At 33.4% G+C, this 23353-nt stretch overlaps 1 protein-coding gene across 1 annotated transcript; it reads left to right on the top strand.

Annotated features, from left to right (window-relative positions):
• The first annotated feature begins 1504 nt into the window (after nucleotides 1-1504).
• On the top strand, nucleotides 1505-22914 carry LOC149550012 (long chain acyl-CoA synthetase 4-like). The gene is made up of 20 exons (XM_089793182.1): nucleotides 1505-1650; nucleotides 1832-1995; nucleotides 5351-5414; nucleotides 5555-5644; nucleotides 6063-6119; nucleotides 6429-6477; nucleotides 9827-9903; nucleotides 13564-13603; nucleotides 13714-13808; nucleotides 14096-14263; nucleotides 14450-14560; nucleotides 14649-14736; nucleotides 14859-14925; nucleotides 15107-15182; nucleotides 15317-15434; nucleotides 18699-18944; nucleotides 19127-19266; nucleotides 21774-21956; nucleotides 22111-22230; nucleotides 22558-22914. Exons 2-20 carry the CDS (start codon nucleotides 1850-1852, stop codon nucleotides 22591-22593), a joined length of 1971 nt encoding a protein of 656 aa, XP_089649308.1. The 5' UTR covers nucleotides 1505-1650; nucleotides 1832-1849; the 3' UTR covers nucleotides 22594-22914.
• Nucleotides 22915-23353: the final 439 nt, after the last annotated feature.

The raw sequence follows: 23353 nt of genomic DNA, 5'->3' as shown, positions 1-23353 counted from the left end.
ATCAACCTTCTCAAACATTTTGAATTAACCACATGCAAACATGTTTATAGAGAAGGTAACAAAGGTGCAAACCTCTTAGCTAATTTAGGAGTAGATGGAGAATATTTTATTCAAACATAATACAATTATCTTTAATAGATTCTGATTAGTTACTAGTTTTTAAAATTAAATTTAAACTAAAATCTAATACATGTAAGAAAGAAACTACATAACTTCATACTCACTAATATTGGGCTGAATAATTATGATAAGTTAGAGATTTTGTGTAAGAACGTCCTTGGTTTAATTAATATCTAACCTCTTGATTTTAGTTGGTTAAGTTTATTGTATAGACAACAACATGGACCAGAACTTCACAAAGAAGCCAAGATTATTTATTAAACCCTCTCAAATAAGAGGCTCACAATTTACCATTGTGTTGTAGGCTCTTGCATAAGACCTTGGTCAATTATTGAGTTAGAGAACAAAAAATAAAAATTCATTGAAAAATTCAACTAGATATAAGTCAAATGCAAATATAAAGAATGAAAAAAGAATGTCAAGATTTCTTAAAATAAAATTTTGTATACCTAGTCTCAGAAGATAATGTAATGTCATTATCTATACATTTCACAAGATTAACACACTTCTTCTAAATATCAACTATCATTAAATTTATTTTTAAATATAAATTTTAACTAAGAATATTTATTTAACCTAAGTTACTTTACACAATTAATCTAAATTAATAAACACAATTAACCAAAAAGTAACTTCCAACATGATTTTCCTTTACACTTGTAATAACACTTTGAACCTTATTAAAAATAAAGCCCACAATTAACTTTTGAAAATCAACCGCCCAAACCAAATGTATGATTCAATACTCCAACCAAGTGGAATCCATATTCAAAAAGATAAAGAAATTAAAAAATTGTCAATAACCTTAAAGAAAGTTTCACAACAACCAAAGTTTTAAGAAGATACTTTTTATTTTAGAAGTATCCTACTTTTGAATACATTATTATTTCCTCAAAAGACTTTTGAATACAATATGCCAGTTCATATTTACTTTTAAAAATAATTTATAAATACTTTAAAAAAACTAATCCACTGTACAATCACATCAAACATCAGTCATGAATATTAATTAAATTTAAAACAAATGTTTTTTAAAACATAATTTTTTATTAAGATTGACGAAAATAAATTTATTATTTTTCATTTAATTAATTATTTTCAAATTTAAAAACCACGTCCTCAGATCTTTGATACTTTGTCTGTACATTAAATACAACTTTTCAAGCAGTTATCATAAATTCTAGCACTAACGAAAGATTTAAATTTGTTTACTCCCGTTAATTTAATATGCTGACGAAATAAGCGCATTCAAATGAGACTAATTCAGATATTTATTAAAAAATAAAGTCCTGAAGAAAGCAAAACATGTGTAGAGACTTGGAAAAAAACACGGGGCCCACTATTTTAGCTTTCTAAATACAGGAGCCTGTGGCCGACGTTTTCGTAGAACGGTTCAAATATAGAAATGAAAATCAAATTTCAAAGAAAATTATAGATCCACCAAAAGTCAGATGTGGTTGAACAAATCTTAGGGCTTTCTCCGACTTCACACGAAATTTAACCATCATCAACAAATCTACTGAACATTTGGTAAGCTACACATCTGCAATGCAAATTAAGATCTCCAATATATGCCTTTGCGTTTCTGCATTCTAATAATAAACGAAGTCAAGATTGCTTGTTCAGACTTTAATTTGCTTAATTCATTAGAAGAGCTTTTGCAGATTAAGTGTAAAGGGCAACTGAATAAGCGATTTGTGTTCATTTGCAGTTTTTAGGGTAAGAAATCATGGAGAGGTACGTCATAGAGGTGGAAAAGGGTAAAGAAGCTGCCGATGGCAGGCCTTCTGTAAGCTCTGTATACCGCTCTGCTTATTGTAAGGACGGATTTCCTGCACCTGCCGCTGGCATCGAGAGCTGCTGGGATATTTTCACGTATGAAAATTCAATTTCATCAAACTTGTTGTCCATGAATAAGTAGAAAGTAATTAATTGCGAGAAGTCTTTAATTTGCTTTTGCGTAATTTGGGTCGTTCTGATCTCGTTTTCTACATAAATTTTATCCTGTGTTCGTAAATGGGCTGTTTTCATGGCTATATCATAGTATCATTTAATTAGGTAGATTTTCATTTTCATGATGAATTTTCCGTCTTGGATGTCCTCGTCATTCAACACAAGGTGTCCTTCGACAAAGATGCCACCATAATAACTCGCGAAGCTCTTGCAATGACATTTATTGGAAGTTATTTAGATGCTTTCGTGTAGTTTTTAATTTTTGGTAGAATTTCTACATGGGCTGTTCTCCCTTGTTGGATACGTTACCTCCACATTTATAGTCTGAATTTTTGCCTGATCAATCCTTTAAATTTGTCCATATTAATGGCATGTACTAGCATGTCATGGAGTATTTAAACAAGTCATTATTTATCGCATAAGATAAATTATTTTTATCTTCTGAGCTTTTCTCTTGTGAGTTGTTTTTTTAATTTTGACATGAGTTCTTTATGTTTTAGTTCTTTTTGGACTAATGTGACATGCTTATTGTTCATGAAAAATTGTTAGTATTTGAAGTAAAGAATTTTGTTTTTGTTATAATTTTTTTTTTTTTCAATTTGATTTTCTTCTGACAAGTTAATTGTTAGCATCCTGATGATGGATCACAGAGTGTGATTCAAAATGTTGATGTAAAAAATTGTTCACACAATCAAATCTAGAAAACAAATTACAACACTAATGGATTGTGAAAATCTGATAGCTCTAAAAGTTAAATTAAATTCATTTATTTATTTAGCTATTTGAAACTTTGTATCACAAAATTTGCATCTATAATTAAAATTATTAGTATTTGAGGTAAGGGTTTTTCCCTCTCTATTTATGCCATTTTGAGCTATTAGGTAAATGTTCATGATAGGGAGTTCTATTTAATTATTGCTGTTGTTAACTGAACAGATCAAAGATTTAAATTTCATCTGTCCTCTTTTCAATTGCACCACTTCACCGTTAAGCATAGGCCGATTCTGGAAAACTGGCCTGATAGAGTTGTGTTAATGTTGGCCCTAATAACAATATCTAATTGTTTGTAAACAATATTAATATGCTATGAAATCTGAAAAAAGAAACAGGGCAAGGTTAAGATAGATGGTATAAAGATAAATATATTCAGAAGCTCATTAATTCTAGTAAACATTCTTACTGCTGATAATCTATGTTTATTTTTGGGGACAATATATAATATAGGTTTTAATAACCTCGATTTGCTGAACATTTTATAGAGTAAAACCAGTTCTCAATCATCCGCGTTTCTGTATTGAAATTGAGGGGATATTCCATTTTCAATAGACTGATGAACTGGGAAGAAATGACAAATTTAGCTTATTTGTAAATATTAATGACTAAAACAATCTCTAACACAGATGAATTTGAGAAGAGTATGATTAGTAAAAACATAATAATAATTGGAAGAGAAACATGGTAATCCATTTGATCAGATTATGTAATACTAAATAGCTGTAATTAGTGTACAGCGTAAATAATAAATAAAAACTTAGGAATGTAATCAAGTCCAAGGATATATTGTCTTTTGCCTGAAGTTTTTGTGATATTTGCCACCATTTTAATCGAAATAATTTTCTTACTTTTTAGGAATTTATGGTTATTTTCCAAATTTGTTTTTAACTTTTTAGGGAAATCTCCCATTTTAGCATCTGCACTGTGGATTGCGGAGCTGATTGAAGGCTGACAGCTAGTTTCGTCTTGATGTCAAGCACTAAGAGATTTATGGTTATTATAGAGATTTGAGACTTCCACAGTCTATAAGAATTGAGAGGAAGGGAAACTTGGAATAACTGTCTTGCCAATTTTTGCATTAATGTTTTGGAGCACATTCTGTGATCTGGGTGTGATGATTGATCAAACTGCAACGGGAAAATTTGATCTTTGGAAATCAACTTCTAGAGTTTTTTGCATCAATATTTTGGAAGTTAATGACTTCAATCCATGTTGCTTCAGATTGAAGGTACTAGTTAGAAACACTTTGGGAGGAGCAGATGGAGGCGAAACTTGAAATTCAAAACTTTTTGTTGTTATCAGGGTTAATGGAGTAACACAATAAACAAATGCACAATTATTCTCTGGTTGTACTTAGCATACATGGAAGCTATGGTACCTTTGGAATACAGTGTCACTTGGATTATGTAAATTTTAGCACCATGGTTGATCTGCAATCTTAAGTGCCAATATGTCCGGACCATTCATTCATGCTGTTGAAATCTTGGAACCACAACAAATTCTTTAGTTATGTTTGTAGGTGAACACCAATGTTTGTTAGAAGATCTGCTACTTGGTCTGATCAAATATCTCGCTAAAGTTGAAATTTGTAGGTTGTATTTTCTAGTTAACACACAATACATGGTTAATAATAGTGGCAGGTGTCCTTAGACTCTCATGTTCTAGTGTCTAGTCAATAACAATCTTCGTATGTTTGATCTGGGTTGCTGCTTCAGCTGCATTAGTAATGTGTGTCTTGTGTAAGCATGTTGTATTGAGTATTAAAATTTTCCCTTCATATTCCAATAATCAATGCCCCTTCTACTGCTCTTGTTGATTTCTGTATGATGCTACATCAAAATTACACTACGAAGTTTTTGGTTGAGTGACTCCATTTCTCCGAGAATCTTTATGTCCTGAAACTACTTTTCCCTTAATTAGTTTTTGAAAAAAATTATAGATTTCAACATTTGTGGCTCTGAATGTCCTGTTCTTCAGTAGTTTGACTGAAAGAAACTGTTGGAAGAAAATTCAAACTGTCATATATTGGATACTGGTAAAATAGAGTAGTTGGTTTAGTGTAATTTCAATTACTTCTACGGTTCTACTCTCCTCTGACTATTTTTATTAGTTTCATTGGCATGCTGTTGAAATCGTGTGATAATTAATCATGGATTGAGGTTTTAAGCAGAATGAATCTCACTGTAATTGCTTATTCAGTTTTATTGGAAGGCTACTTCTGATGAACTTGATTCTATAGGGTGATGGAAGATTTGTTTTCACAACCTCTTGTTTGTCCAAAGTTCTTCATTTCAAATAAATAGGTTGGAATGATCTATTGAAAATAAGGTTGTCAATGTTGAATTTATTGGTTGCTGATTCCATTTCTCTGTATATTATTTGTTGTCCTATGATTTCTAGTTTCTGTCATTCTTTAGATAATGATATAATTGGTGAGTAGGGCACTTGGCCAGTTTGCTAAGGTGGAACAATAATTCTGAAATTTTCTAATGCCTTTCTACAGTCATGCCGTGCAAAAGCATCCACATAATCCAATGCTAGGACAGCGTGAGATCGTAAATGGAAAGGTTAGCATAATTAATTTTGGTTTAGCTTGTGTATTCTCCTCTAAATTGATCATACGCTAATTTAAATATAGTCCCATGTATGTAGTATTTCATGTCAGGATGCTTTGCTTGCTGAGTTATGACTTTATATGATGGCACAGGCAGGTGGATACAAATGGCTTACATACCAGGAAGTTTATAACATGGTTCTGAAAATTGGGTCTGCTCTTCGGAGCTGTGGCATTGAGCATGTAAGTGAAAAATGCAATGTGTTTTATATCTTTCTTTTGTTGTAATTTATAACTTCACATGTTTGCGTTCTTCAAAAAATTAATGCTCCTCTCCTTTTTCGTTAAAGTTTTTGAATGGGGAATCATGAGCTTTTCATTAACTCATTTAATGTTATAGATCATAATTTTTGTGGGTTTACTTTGTTATTAACCTATTTGTGCTTGTGGAGAACACCTTGTATGATAGATAAATTGTCTGCCACACAAGTCTGGAAATTCAGGATCCATATGATGTTCCCATAACTTTCCATGATGGATATATCAATCATTTCTTCTGCCCAGCATTATTGATATTTGTTCTTTTTCTCTTTATATACTGTATGGCAAAATGCCTGGAGTCTTATTTCAAGTATTAAAATTACTATCTTCTACTCTTCAGGGAGGACGCTGTGGGATTTATGGAGTAAACTGTCCTGAATGGATTGTTAGCATGGAGGTATAATCAATTATGTTATTATTGGAGCATTTTATTAGGACATGTTTAGTTCTGTTCATAGTTTGTTAGGGTAGACAGAGTTTGGGGTATGGTGTAGATTTTATTAAACTAAAAGTGTTATGCATTGAAATTAAATTCAGTTCTTCCATGTTCTCCATTCAGCTAGACACGTGAATTTCCTGATGTGATTATTCTCCTGTAGAAGATAATATTAAGTCAGAAATAGCCGTCTGTCTGATTTTTATTTACGTGCTGTGGTGAGTCTACCTGCTTTGTCCATGCTGATGTTAATTTTTTGTGTCTGTATAGGCTTGCAATGCCCATGGCATTTATTGTGTCCCTCTGTATGACACTCTTGGTAAGTACTGTCTTCAGAATAATTCCAATTTGGATGTTCCGTTGTGTGCTTTTCCATATTCCATAATTATGAAAGATACTGTTGGTAGAAATTAGATGAGTAAATATTGAGACATGTATTTTTCTGTAGTGATTCTGTTTTGTAGACATGGCTACACCACACAGTAATCATTCAGTTAAATTAGAATGCACTCCAAAAGATCTTTCATAAGAGAGCACAACATGGATCAATATCCCACATGATGGAAATGAAATGATATGAACCACACACATATGCATCTTAATAGCACTTGAGTTGGTAAATTCAAACATACAACCTACCTACCTATTTGAGTTGTAGCTAATATGAGGTTGTGTGCTACAACCCTAATATGTCAATATATTATGAATATAGGTGCATGTGAGATTCGGTTTGTGCAAAAAAAGTGGAATAGAGGTATTTTAAGAAGTTCACGTTTGTCTATTCACTCTTCTTCTATGAAAAAGTACAGGGACATTTTCCAAGTCAAGTCATATAAGCTCCATATTAAAAGATGGCAAATCTAGAGGCTGTGCGGGAGAATTTGAATCACAGTGTCACATGGAATGAAGAGCTTGATCTTTCCTCGCAATATTCCTCAGTTGAAAGGACATTCGATGTGTTCATTACTGTTAGATCTACTTTCAAATATCCTTTATGATGCTACAGCTTGAGCTTCTCCTACATACAATTAGATTATGGACTGGGGTGTCTCATTGTATAGCCATGTCAAAGTCTTGATTATCTAATCTCAGTCGTAATGCTGATGAAATATTGTTTGGTTATAATTCTTCCTTGGATGTTTGAGTAGGACATATTGTGGTAGTTAATGAGTAGTTTCAAAAGCCGTGCTTGCATTGTCAAAAACTTTTGGTACATTTTTTAATTCACCCATACCAGACATTGTGGATCCTATGATTTTTAACCAAATATTGTTAACTTGATCCTTATCTAGTTTAGGCTCCAGCTCAATAATTTCTACCTACAAGCAATCTTAAGAGATAGATAGCAACACCTTACAACAGCTAATATAGGATTTCTCCTTGTTGGCCCTTGATTCCAGAGAAATCGATGGGTAAGGCTAGTTGATTGATACAAATGACTTCCAAAATTCAACTGTCTTGACATGAGAATTTTGTGATCCATATGGTTCAGATATTTTCTCTTAAACCTTTATTCAGGTGTGTTTTCTAAATTTTGAATTTTTATTATGTCAAAGAGATAAGTTTTTAATTAGGATATTCTTTAAATGCCTCTTAGTTTTTCCCAGCAATTTTATGTTAAAACTGAAAGGTGGATTGTTGTATAAAATACATCTTTTCATGTTAAGTTAAAACTTGGTTATCAGTTTTTGAAGTTAGATATTTAAACATGTGCTTCTTGAATAAACATGTGGACCTTGAATAATCACTGCACTTTGAATAACATACATTTACATTTATTTTCCATTTGCTTGCATTTAGTGCACCTCCCATCTTGACTTGCTATATAAACATGATGCTCATAGCCATTTGTATGGGATCAACATAGAGTTAATTATATTTAGTAGGTTTTTGTTTTACTCTCATTGCTAGAGTGTAATTCTATCGAATTTTAAAACTCTCTTTTGCTTGGGTTTATGTGTCTGTGGGAACCTTGGGTGAATTCCTTTTTTGACATCAACCAAATTTTTCATTCTTAATGAATGAAATGGAGCAACAAATTTGAGAGTTGAAAGACAGAGCAATCATAGTATCATATGCATATTCACAATGATCTTCCTAAGGCCAAAATCCTCAATACTATTGGTACAAGAATATTGAGTGCTCTCAGGATAATTTAAGATTTTAATCATGGCAAAGGGATAATGGTGATCTGCGATTCACCCTAGAAAGCATAATAAAGGCCAAACTGTACATAGGGGATTTTGATTTCTGAAGAACTGATTGTTATAATATGAGATTTTAATGCTGATTCTTTCACAAATCAGTTTTAAACATGATTTATGCCAACATCCAAAGAATTAGAATATCATTATAGCTCACACTAAATATATTACAAACTGTGGTACATTCTGGAGACATTCCCATTTACTGCACGATATTTGGTGGCACTAGACAAGGACATCAAAATGAATGTCTTGAACATCCCAAATAGATATGCAAGATTTACAGCACTTACATTCTGGGACTAACATAAATCTGTTTATGATATATTTGAAGGATGAGACAATCTTCTTTCAATCTAGTCAGGTCAAGGGCCATCAAATTATTGCTGATCTTGTCACTGAAATGAATCCTAAAACTTGATTTATTATCAGAGGTCTAAATATAAATAGAGATCCCTCACTAATGAGATTCAGACATAACATAAACAATCAAACTAAGGTGAAGTCATATATGAGATTCAAGTGGAGAAAGATATGAAGAAGAGGCTGCTAGCAAAAAGGAATCTCCATGGAATAGAGAAGAAAAGCAGGAAGCAGCCTCTGACCAGCTAGCAATGGATTTAAAATATTAATTTTTTCTGGATGGAGATACTTTCCTGATTTTTGCAGAACTTTGGGAATGATAAAATAAAGAGTTGACTCATGGACAATTTGTGTTGAACGAATCGGTTAAAATGTGGAACAATGCGAGAAAGCTCTGAATTAGTCTTGAAAAATGTTTGTAATCAGATCTCTCCCTCAGCTATAAGGCAGGACAAAGTTGCAAGCTTGAATGTTATCAATGTTTGACCTGCAGTGTAGCAAAGGACCTTTGGCCATAATTAACTGCTTCCTCCTTGCAAGCCTGACTTCCAACTACTATAAATATTGAGTCTTGACAAAGTGGACTGATTATGAAAACCGACACAAGTTTTTTTGGTTATTTGTGGATTCACTCTAATTTCTATTCTGCAATTTGATTGATCAAGGTGCTTTCGAAGTGCTTGCTCTTGTAGTATTCTTTATGTAGGTATGATCACTTGTTCTCTTAACTAGAATTAGGGGCATGATACAGATTTCTGAAATGATTATGCTTCTAGCTATTTTAAATTGTTGAATAGATATAAGAATTATGGAAACTGTGGAGACAGAGAAGAAGCCAAACAATATTATTAGGATACTATGATCGGAATATAATTTAAACCTGGAATCTGTAAGCTAATTTCAGTCTTGTTATATAAGTTTTTTAACCTCCAATTCAACACTATATCATGTATCTCATGATCAAGCAGTGGCCTTAAGAATTTAGTATTTACTTGATGATGAATCCTGCAATTCAATTTTCGCTCTAGCTTTCAATTGTTTATTCAAGATGTTTCCATAATAACAGCCTTTTTTGTTTGTGTTTTGTTTATTTGGTTGAAGGTGCGGATGCAGTTGAGTTCATCATTCATCATGCTGAAGTTTCAATTGCCATTATCCACGAGGCGAAAATTCCTGTGGTATGTATGATCAAACAATCTTTTGCATTTTTTATAGAAAGCTTGCATCAAAGCATGCTTTTATCTATATACCTATATGATTTCTCATCAGACCCTTTGTAATACCTTTGTGTAGATTGTAAATTTTGTATGAATAACTTAAAGGGTGTAAGCTTAAAAGCACTCTGGAGAAAAAATAATCATGATTACAGAGAAACATGACTTTATTAGTCTTGTTCATTCATGTCCACAAACAAAACAATTATGTTTAATCTAATGTGAACAATCAAAAGTCACATTCTATGCCTGACTTGATATTGAAGTTACTAAGTAGAATTAAAATATGCTGGTGTAATAGCTAAGTCATAGGAGCATCATATTGTTCAATATTAATGCTAATTATAGTTGAGGGCAATTCTCTATTTGATAATTCAACATTCGTAGATGTTGTTAATGACCTTTCATATGTGGCTTCAGCTCAACATTACCTTAACAGATATATCTCAAATGCTATTTACTTTGGCAGTCCATAGCATGCAACTTCGACAAGATAACCTCAGTTTAAGTCAATGCACATGAGTACATAACAACTCAGTAATGGAGTATCATCATATAAAGTGGACATCACAAATGTAAGTTGATTGTTTACTACTGGAGAGATTGCTGGAGTTATTATTGAGGGAGAAGGTAGCAGAGGAGAAAAAAAGAATCCAAGTAATAAATTGGCCGAGGGAAAAGAGCATCGGTAATAATCGAGAACGGGTGCAATACACAAGAAGTTCAGGTGTAATGCTCATCTCTATGAAAAGAGTGCTTATGATTTCTGTTTGTGGAGTTGCAAGTGGTTGGGGTTAAAAAGTTTTTTTGAAAGGCAGTTGCCTCCAATATAATAATTAATCGTAAGGAAGAGTAAGAACAGAGGTGTGGGATGGATGAGCAGAGTAAACCTATAGATAGAGCCTAAGATTGTTACCGAATGCCTGAGCCAATTTATGAAATCAGAAATTAGTATATTGAAAAGGAGTTGCCAGTGAGCCACAACAAGTATATTAAAAGGAGTGGAGAGGATTTGGAATCATGTATAAATATCATTGACTGTGAGCATCCTTCTACAACAATCGTAGCAATTCAATTCAATTTGTGAACATAATTCTGGAGAAGAGTGGATCTGGATTGAATATAAAGGAGATTTCCATGAACTTTATCGTCGGCTACCTAGAAATCAGCAACTCTGGTATCTATCATAACTTTCCTAAGGTAGCTTAGATCAGCTTAACTGTTTCACTTATTAGTTGTGGTTAGAAATTTCCCAGTCATGTAAGCCAGAGGGAGATGCATAACCTTTGGATATGTTAAAATTGTTATGAAGAAAACTTTTTCATATCTATGTATGACATTATCATGGAGATCTCATGAATTCTTGGGAGTACAATATGAGTGCGCATCTTAAGGCATAAGGATAATTTTCTATGACTTGAGGGGAACACAACCTTTTTTGTTCAAATTCAAATTAGAATGCAAACAATACCATCTTGAAGGCTTCATCTTTTTGTTATTATGAGTAATCTGCTTCTCTTGAATGGGGAGCTTAATAATGAATTGCTATCTCATTGATACAGATTTTTGAATCTGCATTAGAGTATTGAAAATTCAAAATGGGTTCCTTTGAAAAAGGAAGTTGACAGTGTGCTACAAGTTATAACTAATTTTAAGAAACTATCCTTGGAAAATCAAGATTCAAAACTGATAGATATACATCTCATCAAAAGATACACCAGAAGGTTGACCTCAGATCTCATTGATGCAGGGATGATCCAAGAAGGTAGGAGAGACCATAGTTTTAAAACTTTTGGCAGGGAGACAGGCCTTTCAGTTTATCAATATCAATATCTGCACAAAGTTACTTCAAGAAATCGGAAAAAGAGAGTGAAAACTAACATTGCATGCCCTTAGAGCCACAGTAAAGAAATTTATGGCAAGGAAAGTTGGTGAAGACTATGGATATTCTCTATAGGCATTCTTTGCCTGGAGCTGAGGAGCTTGATGTTGCAGGTGGGAAAATGTGGCAGAGCATATATGCAACTATACTTTTCTCTAGAAATAGACTTTTTTCTTAGTTACCAGGTTCGGAACCTGCTGCCTGGATTTGGGTCCGGGTTTGCTTGGGTCTGGATTCACGGCTGGGTTCATGGAGGGTCTGGGCAGGGACTGGATTTCGGACTGTGGGTCTGTCCCGTCCGTGCTTAAGAGTAAAACTGAGCAAAATTACTGTTTTTTTTTCCAGTCTGAGGTATAACAGAAGTAACAAATGACTGTAGCAGCATTCTGAGTATGTCAGAAAAATTTCTGAGTGACCACATATTTGTAAAATTCTGAGATTGGAAGGATTTAGTTTTCAATAGTTTTCTTCTAAACTTCCAATGCTACAAATGTAATACTTCTGATTTAAAATCAGCGATGAGTTGTCATATTTGTGACATCCTTATGGTTGGCGCCTCAAAGATGCTAGGTTGCTTCTCAGGTTCTAGAAAGTAGTTTGCATGCTATGTTGGGTCATACTATGAAATGACTCTACACACACACACACACACACACACACACACTCTCACCCACCCACAACCCAAATGGTAATTCTTTTTTTTGCTGAAACCCACGAACCTGAACTCAAACCTGAATCCATCCCTGAACCCGAATTGGTAACTTAGCTTTTTTTTGGATGCTTATAAGTAAGAGTTTGATAGGTGGTCCATTTAGTCATGGATATTTCTGCTAGCAGTGCCATTCCCCTTGTTTTTTGACTAAATGTTATGAAAAAACACCCTTCGCCACATTGCACCTGTGGTTCCTTTTGATTAAAGCTTAGTATGATATATTGCTTGCCTCTGCTTCTTTAGTCCATTGGCTTCTTTTTATTTGTGCCCTATGATATAATGAAATAGGTTTGCTTTATGATGTACCGTGAAGGAAGATAAGAAGGATTGTGGGTTTATGCTTATTTAATCTTAGTTACCGATTCGGGATACGAATCCGATTCGGGCACGTGAATCGGATCCGTGGATTCGTGATTTTTTTTTTTTCCCGATTAGGATTCGTGGAGGATTCGTGAATATATATATATATATATATATATATATATATATATATATATATATATATTACTGATCTTGCCCAAGCCCCAACTAGTAACATATATATATATATATATATATATATATATTTCTCTCATTTATTAGTATATATAATGCATAAAAAGGTCATTTTAGCACTAGAAAGCCAAAAAATATATTTAAAAAAGTCATATTAAATAATTTAGACTCACTTGAACCTGTCGATCTTTGAGGATTCATGCTGGATCCTTGAGGATTCGTGTCTGGATTCATGCAGATCCGGGCAGGATCCTTGTTTTACACAGTGGATTCGTCAGGATTCATGGCCCACGAATCCGGACGAATCCACTGTATAAAACAAGGATCCTGCCCGGATCTGCACGAATCCAGGCACGAATCCGGATCCGGCCTCTAGGGCACGAATCCGGTAACTAAGTATTTAATTCAATTGTTATTGATTTTGGCAACAATGGGTTCAAAAAAATTGTTTATTATGGTATTGGGCGACTTAAGATTTTCTTTTCTTATCTCAGCATTACTATCTTCGCTGATAATCCTCATGATTTTTTTGTAGATCTTAAAAAGTTTGCCAGCATGTGTAGACCGTTTAAAGAGTGAGTGTTCTTACATTGTACTTGATAATATATTATTTGACTAGAATTTTCTTCATATTACAGAGCTTTATAGTTTGAATTAAGTTCTGATTTTCAGTGCTCAAATGCAGCGCTTGTGAGCTTTGGTAATATCTCAGATGCACAGAGAGAAGAAGCTGAAAAGCATGGAGCAAAATTATACAGTTGGAATGATTTTCTTTCACTTGTACATCCCAGTTTACCTCTAAACTTATTTATTATCTTAAAGTTATTTGATCCTGTATCTTTTGATTACATAGTATACTCTATTATTCTTTCACTTGTACATCCCAGTTTACCTCTAAACTTATTTATTATCTTAAAGTTATTTGATCCTGTATCTTTTGATTACAGAGTATACTCTATTAAAGGAATAATTCAAGATTATATCATGGTCATAACTTTAGTCTTATGCTGTTTTAATAAATTGAAGCAAATAAGTATCTGATTAATTTGTACTTGTTGTGTCTTTAGGGTGAGAAAAGGAGTTTTACTCTGTCAGCACCAAAGAAGACTGATATCTGCACTATAATGTACACGAGTGGCACAACTGGAGAACCCAAGGGTGTACTTATAACAAATGAGAACATTGTCACTATGGTTACTGGAATTAATCATTTACTTCGATGTCAAGACGAAGAGGTTGCCTCTTGATTATTCAATCTTTATGCTTTGACCCTTCATATGCTCTAGTGTATCTTTGAGATATTAAGAGTTGCTAGTGGCTTCAGACAATGCCAATCAAGAATCTTCCCCATTTTCACTTTTTTGTTTTGATTTTAATCTTTTTAATAGATTTGTACAATAATGTTGTGCAACCCCTTGCAGCTCTCTGAGAAGGATGTATATATTTCATTTCTACCTCTAGCACATATTTTTGATCGGGTGATTGAAGAATATTTTATATCAAAGAGTGCTTTGATAGGCTTCTACCGAGGGGTACACACTGTTTTAAATCATTTGATTCTCTACTCTCTCATCGCTTTTAAATAAACTGTACAGTGATTATGGTTGTTTATCTGTTCAGGATGCAAAGCTTCTGGTTGAGGATATTGCAGAGTTGAAGCCGACAGTTTTCTGTGGTGTTCCACGTGTCTTTGATCGGATATATTCAGGTCCAACATGCAAAATAATTAGAACAAATTTGCATCGAGATGCATGCATTCTTACTTTAAATGGTGCATTTGAACCATCTACATAATTTTTATTTATCATCTTGATGTCACTTGGTTGCCAGGGTTAAACCAGAAGATATCTGCTGGAGGGTTTTTAAGCAGAAAGGTGTTTGAGCTTGCATATAAATAGTAAGATTTCAAGCTATTCCAATTCCGTCAAATGACTAATTTGAGTATATCACATAACAAGGCATTCTCTGATTGTAATGAAGGCTCTGGTTTCTTGGCAGTTGGCAATAATATCCACTAAGCTTTAGATTACTACGTCTCCAAATTCTTAATCAATGCCTTTTTGAAATAAAATTGACAGCAAGCTCAATAACATGCGGAAGGGGTGGAAACATGAGAAAGCTGCTCCAATTGCGGATAAACTTGTATTCAGCAAGGTTAGTTGGTGAAAAGGTCTTAAACTTTAAGTGATATTAGTAATTGTTATCATAATATACAGAAAGAGGTTAATTTGTTTGTGGGCTTTGTAGTATTATAAAGATTTGGATGGTCATGCTTTTCACTGTTCTAGGTAAAACAAGCTCTTGGAGGACGTGTCCGTGTAATCCTATCAGGAGCAGCACCACTTGCAAGACATGTTGAAGAATTTTTACGTGTTGTTGCCTGTTGCCATGTGGTTCAGGGCTATGGTATGTGTCCTTATAACATTAGAACATCTTTTAACTTGTTTGCTTGACTTTACAATGTAGCATACTCTTATTTGCAAAGATATATAACTACAGACAGATATTTCTGTCAAACTGAAAAGTGAGAAACTTTAGGAACACAGATATAATTGAATACATCAAAACTTGTCAAGCATGAATTTCTTCTGTTCTCACTCTTTATCTTTACTTATACAGTAAAATCAGTGAATTATGTTCAAAGGTGTCTATTTGCCATCCTTATGCTACTTGGCATGTGATAATTTTCAAAATAATGAAGGGGAAGATACATAATTACCATATAAAAAGGGCCTAAATTTTGCAAAACACATGATTTCTCAACAAAGAAACGCTGCCATTTTTGTTATTTTCTGATCAATGCCAAAGAACCGCTGAAATTCTATTTTTATAAGAAAGAATCTGCATTTTTCTTTTTCCTATTTCAGCAATCAATTTTGTAGGTCTTCTATCAATGCAACTATGCTATTTTGTTTTGGTATTCTAATTTATATAGATTAAATGCTAATTGTTTACAATATCATATGTAAATATTGTGTTGTTTAAAACTGTTATTACCTCCAATTGGATAAACCAAGCGGCAGATTGGATCATCAGTGCAACTATGCTATTTTGTTCTGGTATTTTAATTTTGATTTTTTATAGATCAAATACTAATTGTTAATATTATTATTGTTATATATTGTGCTATTTAAAACTGTTATTACCTCCAATTGGTTAAAGCGAGTGGCAGATTGGAGCAGGCATCACTATTAATATTACCTAGGTGGTTTTATTTCGCTGTAATTTTGTGTCCTCTGACTCCTCTCATTATGTGTGCCCCACTTTTCTCTTCTCATCTTTTTTGCAGACTTAGTTCTGCAATCTATATTATGTCTCTGCTTCCTCATCTCCATGATGGATCACAATGATCTGAAACTTTGATTTAAAATCTCACACAGTTATATATCAACTGAGATAATTACACCTCTCTCTCTCTGTCTGCCTGTGTGTGGGTGTGTGTGTATAAACATCTATTATAAGGAAACAAATCATTATACTTCCATCAAAATTCATACCCCTAGTACAATCTTTGTTTTCCCTATATGTTACCATATTTGTAGAGCGGTAACTGTTTCGTCTTATTGCCATCTATTCGTAAACTCCTGTGCCAACTGTTCCTCAATTTGCCTATTTTGTTTCATCACTGTGAGGAATAAATACATTTTGAAAATCACCACCTTCTTAGAGCCACGCATCAGGTTTTGTTTGTTTTTCATTTGTGTGATCAGATATGGATGTTCTGATTTGTCAATTTAATCCACTATTTTTTGCAAACAAGGAGTATTTGAGAACTCATGAGTGCTTCAATCTATTTATTACTTGGGTCTTTTTCACATTCCTTCTGTTGACCTCAAACAGATCTAATTTATCATATAATGTGATTGTCAAATATTTGACTCAATGATTTACTTGATTGATAATTAGTGGGTTAGTCAAGAAAAAATATTAATGTAGCGGTTGACCACATTTTTGTTAAGTGTGTTCAATATCTCAGTTCTTATGTTGTTTAATTTTATCTTTCTGAGTACTCTTAAGGATCTTTCTGCCAGAGTTTTAGGTGGCCTAAATGTATGCTGAGATCAGAGATTGAGAAAGAAAGCCATGAATTTTACTGAGATAGTTCAAGCAAGAAGAATAATACTCACATGACTGTGCACACAGATACATATTTATTCTGGATGGTTGTTTACCATGCAGCTCAAATATATTATATCTAATATTTATTGAATCGAGAAAATGACTAACCTGATTCTGTTGGGCTGAACTGTGATTGGCTTTGTGATCTTCAATATCAATTAGATATTGAATCGAGAAAATGACTAACCTGATTCTGTTGGGCTGAACTGTGATTGGCTTTGTGATCTTCAATATCAATAAGCTAAGGCTCAACTGCCTCCAATCCTTTGACAAACGAACAACAATAAATATTTGTGGTAGTCAATGCTTGCAGATTTTGAGCATCCACAAGCACTTTTGGCAAACAATCAAATCCAACATCTTCAAGATTTTCTCCAGAAGGAGAGCGTAAAACTCTAATCCTGTAAGAAGTACCATCATCACATTCAAAAAAGGTTGAAGACTATAGCTCTAGTGCATGGCCAATACCAAAATCCTTTTATAGAAAGGAAGAACACGACACATTAAGGAACATAACCTTAAGGTTTTGAATCTCCCAAAGCCCATTCAAGAATATGATCTAAATGTGACAAACCTTTCATACTTTCTTTTGTCAAACCTTGGACCTTGAAGGATCATAGATGATGGGGTCTTGATGGCTTCTTATTGCTCTCTTCTTGTGACCTTTGAGGTCAAAATATTGTTCCAAACAAGGACTTGTGTGTAGGATCAACAATATCTCTTAGAAGTTTTCCTGCTGATCCTACAGGTGTGTGAGGTGAGGCCTCAGTGCTTCTGAGCTACACTCTTTTCACTGTAGGAAGAATAGTGAAATTGCTTTTAGGAGATCACGGGATTTCTTGTAATTTCCAAGGGCTCATCCCTTCAATCATATATGAATGCAGAACCACATTGATACTTGATGCATTCCAAATCTGTGCATATCCAAAGATATGCCATGGTTATGTGATAAGCATAATAGAAACAGGTAAGTATTCATATACCATCAGGGAAAGGGGAAATTGAATCAAACATTTCACATTTTTAGAATTTTGATTTCGCAAGCAAACAAGGATAGTGAGGCATCTTGATTGCAGCATATAAGAAGTATATTTATATATGAGAACACTACTACAAATACTCTGAAGATTTGGTAAGGATCAATACAGTTCAGAGCAGGCAGCCCACCAGTTCATGGTGGCCCTTGGAACAACCACCTATTGCATTTAGGAGAGCTACTATAATTTTTATTTCACATAACTGAACATGTTTTAATAAGTGGAAGAAACACAATATGTCATCAGATAAACCACCTCCTCATTGTATGTCATTCTTGTATCCAACATATAGTATACGTATCATATATTGCTAGTTTCATATATTAACAGGATGAAAACCTCATGATATGCATTATAATCTACTGATGTTTGTCCAATGTATAGTGTTAAAAGTGCATGCTTCTATTAGTTGGTGGATATTAATATATTTTCATTTTTGGATTGTTTGATTTGAATAATCATTTTTATCAATATTTATTTATTTCTCAGTTGTGATTTGTTTTACTGTTATCAGGTTTGACGGAAACTTGTGCGGGAAGTTTTGTTTCAATTCCAAATGTCATGTCAATGATTGGTACAGTTGGTCCACCTGTACCACATGTTGAGGCTCGCCTTGAGTCTGTTCCAGATATGGGATATGATGCACTTTCACAAGTGCCACGTGGAGAGGTCTGCATACGAGGCAAAACCTTATTTTCTGGTTACTATAAGCGGGATGACCTCACAAATGAAGTTATGATTGATGGATGGTTTCATACAGGTAAATGTGTTCTCTTGGGGTCATTAGTTCAACTTTTCTCTAGTTAGTTCATTTATAATACAATTTGCAACAGATTGTTTGGATATGGTTAATGCAAGTTTGTCTTTGACAAAGAGTTGAAGAGCATAATATATGAATTTAAAGTCTTGTTTAATGTCTAAAATACCGGTTTGATGTACCAGGTGATGTTGGTGAGTGGCTGCCAGATGGAGCACTGAAAATCATTGATAGAAAGAAAAATATATTTAAGCTTTCTCAAGGAGAATATATTGCTGTGGAAAATCTTGAGAATGTCTATGGCCTGTGTTCCCTTATTGATTCAGTAAGTTATCTTACATCATAAAAAATGTTGAAATATATGATTACAGATAGCATTTCGTTACTTGTTGCAATAGTTTGATCTACCAGACATTTTTGGTATCATAGAAATTAGTAATCAGATATAAATTACTTTCAGTTTTTGGTTTTTAGACACCATACAGCATTGTAATACATTTTTTGATGTCGTAACATACTTTGCCTAGACCTTATGGGCACAATTGAAACTGAAAGCTTAAATCTGAATGTTTGTCTTCACTAGAAGAAGGTTTCATGAGAAAATTGGTGCGAGTGCATTGAATATTCCCATTGTAGACCTTTCACAGAACCTTATCACATTGACATTTGACATATACGAAGAACTACAACCTTTATGCATTCGCCAATAAACAACTCAAATATAAGTCAAGGTTTTGTGACATAAGATCTTACATTATTTTTCTTCACATGTGATACACTATTCTTGGAGCTAACCTTGAGGATTTAATAGTTGTTTGAACTTCACATGGGTTTTGTCACTCCAATTGAACTAGGCTGGTTCAGTTACATAAAGAAAGAAGGATGCCACTAAAAGAATAAATGAACTCCTTTTGCTGAAAAACTGAGGATTTTTTGTTGAACAAGTACAATTCAAATAGTAACTATTTATAAGTGGAATAAACTGGGCTTATTATTATAGGTCCCAAGGCATAAATGTAAACAGCTCCAGGCTGGATTTACCATTGTTTTGCTCGAATTAATCCGAGAAAACTGATAATTTCCCAAACTATCTAAGAATTACACAGTTTTTAAATTAAAGCAAAGGTTACAGACAAAATCTCTGCAATGCTAACTTTAAATGTGATGCCAAGTGAAGTGTTATTAAGGAAAATCATTGGCTCTCTGATATTCTGGTTAGCGTATATTAAAAAGTAAGGAATGTTCAAAGCATTGGAGAGCCCATATTAGGCTAATTGTATTTAGTGTATTGTTTAATAATTCATTTTCTTTAAAGTGTTTTATTTCCTCTTTTTGACAGATAGTATAGAATTGATAAGACAGTGTTTTGGGGACTTCTATATTATTAGTTATCCCTACAAGTTATCTATTGAGAGAGTGTAAATAAGTGCTTTAAGCACATAACTCTAGCAGAAATTTTCGTTCAAACCACATATGTTTGTGAATGTGAACTAATGAGTCGATGTAAAGCCTCTGTTACAGCAGTTATCTCTTTAATTATGCACATCAAGTTTTCCTATTGATGTAGATCGTTGCATTAGTTAGTAGAAAGTTGAGTTTATTGTTTGTGCTTGATTGTTTACCATTCTTTATATCTGCAAATCTCATTTCTGGGCTTCACTGTTAACAAAGTGGCGTTTGAATAAGATTATAAACAGTAAAAACTTATTCAGGTAAATATTTATGTGCAAAACTGTATTGAATCATGTACAGTGTGCGATACATTTAAAGTGTATATACAATTTTATATTTCTATTTAGACAGATTCCCCTTCTAATGTGAAGTATGATTCTATTGCATGGCATGTTTCATTTGTGCTGTTTGACAATAAATAAATTAGAACTTCAAAAGATGAATCATATCTCCATCAGCCAAAACAAGACATCACAGTGCAACAGGTTGTGTGGCAAAATGAGTGACAAAAACAGTGTTTCTCCCACATTCTTTGATCTACATGTACTTATGCCAATAGATATATGATTGCGCACTGCAAATTGCTTGCTAATATTACTCAAATCTCAGGCAAGTAGCTCATTCTGATGAAACATAGGCTGAAAGACAGTTTTTTAGGCATTGATTAATGGTTCCTAGTACCATATGCATGTTCTATCACCGAAGTTTCAAAATTTCCTTAAATTGTGAATACATGTACTGATACAACCAATAATTGAGTAGAAAACCATTGAGCATGAAATGATTAAATGGCACAGCAATAAAAGCATTGTACATGAATTAAATTGTCCTGTAGATTTACCTAGAATTACCTAGATTTTGTTGCCAGAGAAGAATTTTAGTTGCACCCTTCTACAAGTTAGTGATACAGGGGGAATCTTGTTAGGCAGGGGGAATCTTGTTAGGGTGAAAAATAAGACTTTTAGATGTTATGTAGGAAAATGGTGAGAAGCATACGATCTTACAGTTTATACATGTATTATGGTAAATTTAAGAACCATCATTTCTGGGACATGTTATGAAAAGCTTTTTCAAGAATTTGTTAATTAAAAAAATAATTTTAAAAATATTGTTCACAATTACCAATTTGAATTTTTTTTAATTCTCTCCATATTATATTGGCACGTAGATGCATTTCTTTTGTACCCTATGTTTTTCATTTATTAGGTGAAAATCATAGTGAAGGGGATGGGTACTCTATTCTCTCATTTCTTTCATCTTATAGCACTACACTATATGGATATAACTGTTGTATAGTGTATTTTCTAATTTCCATGTAGATATATTCTATAAGAGAATACTGATTTTGTCACATCGCCATGATCTGCAATCTTAATACAGATATGGGTTTATGGGAATAGTTTCGAGTCTTATCTTGTTGCTATTGTTACACCCAATCAACAAGCACTCGAAAATTGGGCAGCAGCTAATGGAGAAACTGGAGATTTTGCTGCATTGTGCCAAAATCCAAAGGCAAAGGCACACATTTTGGAAGAACTGAATGCAGTAGCTAAAAACGGCAAGGTATAGTCATGTGATTGCATTTTTTTTGTATTTTACACTGTCATAACCAGGAACATTTCTTGAATTCATCATAGTGATTTATGTAAGGTACTTTGGCATTCCATTTAGCTTCTAGTATGAAATAATAATTGTGAATGTTGTTTTGCAAATTCAGTTGAAAGGTTTTGAGTTTTTGAAAGCTATACACCTTGATCCTTTGCCATTGGACATGGAAAGAGATCTGCTTACTCCAACATTTAAAAAGAAGCGGCCACAATTACTGAAATATTATAAGGTAGGGGCAAGCATTTTTTGTATTGATGTGGTAGAAAAATACAGTCATTTCATTTTCTGGACTACATACTAACTTATAAGGGATAGACCTGGGAAGATGATCTTTGTTTTATCCTCCTTTTTATCTCTCACCCAACTTAGCGTGACCAATTTATTTTCACTAAACTTTTGTGTTATACATAAGACCTTGTAGTATAGCCTGTGAATGAGTTCATAATTTGAGTAAAAGCAATTTCCGGTTGTAAGGCATATATTTTGCAGGTTGTTATACAGTTTTATGCTAGATTACTAACACATTCAGTTTCAATATTTATTTTGCTTTACCCAGGAAATTATTGATGATCTATACAAAAGCCTCAAGTGAACTCCAGATGAACAAATGTGAGGGATTGGAATAGATAAATGATAAATATATCCTTTTAGTCTACAGTGCTTGGAAATTTTCTTTTCATATTGCTGAATCAAAGTGGCATGTGTATGGTGATAAAGTAAAACGATTAAGCTACTCTTTTAGATCTGCCAGTCTGCCACATATTGCTCTGTAGCATCTTCACCAATCCATTCCTTCTCAAGCATTTCTTCCACTGGCTTTGTAAATGTTAATTATTTCCATGTAAAAGTGAAAACTATCCTTTCTATTTTCATAATCATCTTATATAGAATTGCAGATTGCCGTTGATTTGTATATTTTATCCATATGACCAAAGTAGCAATGCAATATTGTGTTGAGATGTGCTATAACAGATAATTCTACGAACAATGATTCATAGAGTCTGGTCAGAGTTTATAATAAACCAAATTGCATTTCTGTAAAGATACACTTTCTTTTCATAAAATGCATGCACCCAATTATCAAGATTTGGTTTCTCGACTGAAAGTGACATTTACTTGAATTTTTAATTTTATAAAATTTAACAGTGTGGCAGCTAGGAGAGGCGTCTTAGATAATTTTGAACTACATGGATCTTTGTTTTGGTCTCTATTGCTGTTGTGGTCTAATCATATGCTTAGCAGATACAAGTTAGATTCTTGTGCTGACTATGGGACTTTAGGAAGGGAATTCTACAAGACAGATTTCAGAATTTTTTGTTCTTCCAGATTTTATTAATCGTGGGCAAACATTA

Source organism: Cupressus sempervirens, chromosome 7, assembly GCF_028749045.1.
Source record: "Cupressus sempervirens isolate cs-2001-9-10 chromosome 7, ASM2874904v1, whole genome shotgun sequence".
NCBI lineage: Eukaryota > Viridiplantae > Streptophyta > Pinopsida > Cupressales > Cupressaceae > Cupressus > Cupressus sempervirens.
The sequence above is the reverse complement of the archived record's forward strand: the minus strand, read 5'-3'. Positions and strand labels throughout refer to the sequence as shown.